Here is a 4,786-nt window from a genome sequence, read left to right as displayed (position 1 = left end):
AGGAGATTGTCGAGGTAAGAGACACTAGTGAAGGTGCAATGGTGGTGATTCAAATTTAACACCAGGCCGTGGAAGCAAGAGACCTGCGAGAAAGAAGGAAAAGAGAATGGGAAACCAGTGTAATAACCGATGGAGGAAAGAATTTCCACCATGTGCTCACTGCAAGAAGGGGCATAGTGAAAATATGTGCTGGTTTAGGCCTAATGTTCAGTGTGATCATGCAAGCAATATGTCACATTGAAAGGTATGCAAAGCAAATCAACTCAGTCAACACCGCAGCTCAGATTATGGACCAGCAGCTAAAGTCAGATCCAGAGCATTTGTTTGTGACCTCATACAGTGTTGTTCAAGCTCAAAATGATGATGGCTGATAGAGGTGGTTGCACAATCAAATGACAGCAAACTTGGAAGACTTTGTGAATTTGGAAGTCTTACCATTCCAGTTTAAGGTTGTAATGGGGAATTTGTAGCTGTGAAAGGGAGAGGAGATGTTGCTGTACAACAAAATCAGGTATCAAACTCATTTCCAATGTCTTGTATGTGCCTAGTTAAGTCTAATCTCTTGATGTTGGTCAAATGATGGAGAGGAAATGCCCTGCACTTCCAGGATCATTTTGCACAATCTTGGAACAGTGAAGGAATGAATTATGAGGTTAGGATGATGGAAAAAGTTTCCCTAGGCTGAAAAACCTGACAAGAAACATATGTTGTAGTGGTGATGAACGGACTTAGGTCATAAGAGATTAGGCCACTTAAACTACCATAGCCTTAGGGAAACTCAAACCAAAGAATTGGTCTGTGATCTGCCCAAAATTGGTGAAAACAAAACCATTTGTTCTACTTGTCAACTTGGCAAGATAAGCAGACTTCCCTTCCCTGTAAACAGGCCTGGAGAGCTAGTGAAAAGCTACAACTTGTCCATACGGATGTGTGTGGACCTATGCAAACACCATCCCTAAATGGAAGCAAGTTTTTATCCTCTTCATTGATTTATTCCTAGATTGCTGGGTGTTCTTTTTAATTAAGAGTGAAGTTGTAGTGGTTTTTGAGAGGTTTAAAGTACAAGTTGAAAAGCAATCAGTTTAAGAATAAAGAATGTTAGAAGTGAACTGGGAGTGAGTATACTTCCAAGAATTTGAAAAATCTGCAGGGAGGCTGGAATTATTCACCAGTTTAGTTGTCCTATCACCCATAGCAAAATGGAGTTTAGTGAGAGAAGAATAGGACTGTAATGGAGATGGCAGGTGCATGGTTGCGGAGAAGAGCTGCCTAAAACATTTGGGCAGAACTGTAAATACCAAGGTCTATTTGCTTAATAATAGCTCCTTACTAAAGCCTTGACAAATCAACAACCCTATGAAGCTTGGTATGGAATGAAACCCTCAGTTAGAAACCTAAAGATCTTTGGGAGTGTGTGTTATGCTCTCATTCTAATAGCTAAAAGAAGCAAACTTGATGTGAAGGCTTTGACAAGAGTTTTTATAGGATCAGTGACAGTCCAAAGCCTATAGATTATATGATCCTACAGCCAAGAAGATACACATCACAAGGGATGTGAGGGTGGATGAAAAAGGGACTTGGAACTGGGAGAAAAATGAAGTCTGAAATGGACAGAATAAGCAATTGCAGATGCTCCAGTGGACAGATTTGACATTCCAAAGAGGCAGACTTGGATGATTTTTTCCAATCAGGGAACAGGTCCTTGACTGAGGTTTATGAGAGATGTAATGAAGCCATGATTGAACCTGCAAACTTCAGGGAGGCTGCCAAATCCGAAGTCTGGAGGAATGCAGGCAGAGGAGATAAACATGATTGAGAAGAATGAACTTGTGGAGTTTAGTTGACAGACCAAAAAAACCAGAAGAGTGATCCAAGTAAAATGGATTTTTAAAAGGAACTAAGGCCTGATGGTTCAGTGTAAAACATAAGCAAGACTAGTTGTTAAGGGTTTTGTCAACAATATGGTATTTTTTAGATACCTTGCCCCTGGCTAGACATGATACTATAGGATTCTTCTTGCATTGGCTGCCCAATTTGAGTGGAGAATCTACCAACTAGATGTCAAGTCACATTCCTAAATGGTTGGCTCAATGAGGAATTTTTGTGGAGCAACCGGAGGGATATGAGTGAAAGTGATGAGCATAGGTGTATTTGCTGAGAAAGTCCTTATATGGCTTGAAACAGGCTCCAAGACCTGGTACAGCAGAATCAATGAGTATTTGAGAGTTTGGTTATGCAAGGAGTGCTAATGAGCACACATTATATGTTAGGAGGAAGGAAAATGAGTGTACATAATTTCACTTTATGTTGATGACCTACTCATCAGGGAAGCAGTTCAATCACTTAAAATGATTTCAAATCAGCCATGCATAAGGAATTTGAGATGACTGATCTAGGGGAGATGTCCTACTTTCTTGGGATGGAAATCCACCAAAGTCACCATGGGATATTTGTCAATCAAAAGAGGTATGCAACTCAAATTTTGCATAAGTACAACATGGACAAATACAAACCAGTGGACACTCCATTGGTTGTGAATTTAAAATTGAGTAAGGATAATGGGGCTGAGAAAGTTGATGAAACAATGTACAGAAGCATCATAGGCTGCCTTCTGTACTTGACTGCCACCAGACTAGATTTAATGTTTGCTGCTAGTGTTCTTTCTAGGTTCATGTCCAATCCTAGTGAGATTCATCTTAAAACAGCCAAGAGAGTGCTGAGGTATGTTAAAGGAAGTGTTGAGCATGGAATATGGTTCAAGAAGGCTGAAAAATTGCAACTTGTTGGCTACTCTTAGTGTGATTAGGCTGGATGCATTGATGACATGAGGAGTACATCAGGTTATGTATTCTTCTTGAACTTAGGGGCCGTATGCTGGCATTCCAAGAAGCAAGACACCACAGCACAGTCCACGGCAGAAGTAGAATACATTTCTGCTACTGCCGCAGTTAACCAAGCTATTTGGTTGAGAAAGGTCATGCTTGATTTGAGGTAGATTCAAGAAGAACCCACTGTGATTTTCTGTGATAATCAATCAGCAGTAGCTATGGCAAAGAATCCAATCCTACACGGCAGGACAAAGCATATCAAGATCAAGTTCCATGCTGTGAGAGAAGCTGAAAGTAATGCTAAAGTAAAACTAATCCATTGTAGGGGTGAAGATCAACTTGCGGATATCATGACCAAGGGTCTACCTAAAACCAAGTTTGAGAGTTTAAGACTTAGACTTGGTGTTTCCAGCAAGCTTATCAAGGAGGAGTGATGATGTAGGTGATAACCTGCTGAAAATGAGAAAGCTTCTGGTTTAATATTCAAATTTGTTTTTGGAGCCAAGGTTTCAGCTTCCGTTTTGTTATGACAGTAATGGTTATGGAGCAGATACCAGGCCACTCATGTGAAGACTTTTTTGTCATGTTTTGTTGAGACTTGACTTGGGTTGGTGCATATTTTTAGCTAAAGTGTATTTGTAATATTTTATTTTACTGTAGTAAGTAAAAACTGTGACGTAAGTTTATATATACATTGCTCTGTTCAATGAAAGAAATGCAAAGAGAAAATCCCTAAAATCTTGCCGTCTCTTTCATGTTCAATCTCTCTCAATTTTACTCTGAAATTTTCTTCCTTGAACCAACAATTGGTATCAGAGCAATATTGATCTCAAGGGCCTGATAACCTCATCTCTTCTTCTCCATTTTCTCAACCTTTGTTACGCTGAAATCAGTTTCAAGTTCCACACAAAATGACTCAATGGCACAACCCTCAACTTCTCTATCTCCTCCAACCTACAATGGGGACCAATATCACATTGGGCTGTCAAAATGAAAACGTTCTTGAGAGGACAAGGATTATGGCAGTATGTTGAAGAGAATAAACAACCACCTGTACTTAGGCCAAACCCCACCCTGAACCAGATTAGATTACATGATGAAGAAGCCACCAAATCACCTAGAGCCTTGTCCCATATTCATGCAGCTGTGACTAAGCAAGTGTTCACTAGAATCATGGCATATGAGTCAGCTAAGGAAGCATGGGATAAACTCAAAGAAGAGTTCGGTGGTAGTGATATAACAAAGGGTATGCAGGTGCTAAACTTGAGGAGGGAGTTTGAGATGCTGAAAATGCAGGAGTCTGAAACCGTGAAAGAGTATGTGGATAGGTTGATGAATGTGGTAAACAAAATCAGATTAATGGGAGAGGAGATGATAGATAAAAGGATAGTTGAAAAGGTTCTTGTTAGCCTACCCGAAAGATTTGAATCTAAGATATCTTCACTTGAGGATTCTAAGGATTTGACACAAATCACCCTCATTGATTTGGTGTATGCTCTGCAAGCTCAAGAACAAAGGAGATTGTCGAGGTAAGAGGACACTAGTGAAGGTGCAATGGTGGCTGGATTCAAAGTTAAACCAGGCCAGGGTGGAAGCAAGAGACCTGCGGGAGAAAAGAAAGGAAAAGAGAGAATGGGAAACCAGTGGAATAAACCGACTGGAGGGAAAGAATTTCCACCATGTGCTCACTGCAAGAAGAAGGGGCATAGTGAAAAGAGGTGCTGGTTTAGGCCTAATGTTCAGTGTAGATCATGCAAGCAATATGGTCACATTGAAAAGGTATGCAAAAGCAAATCAACTCAGTCAACACCGCAAGCTCAAGTTTATGGGGACCAGCAGCTAAAGTCAGACCGAGCGTTGTTTGGTGACCTCTACAGTGTTGTTCAAGCTCAAAATGATGATTGGCTGATAGATGTGGTTGCACAAAATCACATGACAGCAAACTTGGAAGACTTTGT

The 4,786-nt window shown here is 40.4% G+C and overlaps 1 protein-coding gene across 1 annotated transcript; it reads left to right on the top strand.

Moving 5' to 3' along the window:
• The first annotated feature begins 2,365 nt into the window (after positions 1-2,365).
• On the top strand, positions 2,366-2,797 carry LOC116107863 (uncharacterized mitochondrial protein AtMg00810-like). Its single transcript, XM_031394143.1, has one exon. It carries the CDS (start codon positions 2,366-2,368, stop codon positions 2,795-2,797), a length of 432 nt encoding a protein of 143 aa, XP_031250003.1.
• The last annotated feature ends 1,989 nt before the right edge of the window (positions 2,798-4,786 follow it).

Source organism: Pistacia vera, unplaced genomic scaffold (genome assembly GCF_008641045.1).
Source record: "Pistacia vera cultivar Batoury unplaced genomic scaffold, PisVer_v2 Contig549, whole genome shotgun sequence".
In the NCBI taxonomy this organism is placed as follows: Eukaryota; Viridiplantae; Streptophyta; class Magnoliopsida; order Sapindales; family Anacardiaceae; genus Pistacia; species Pistacia vera.
Note: the sequence above shows the minus strand (reverse complement) of the source record. Positions and strands in the feature narration are given on the sequence as shown.

What these genes read in the sequence shown, in the direction of transcription:
- LOC116107863 (XM_031394143.1), top strand. Translation starts at nt 2,366, where the DNA reads ATGCATAAGGAATTTGAGATGACTGATCTAGGGGAGATGTCCTACTTT.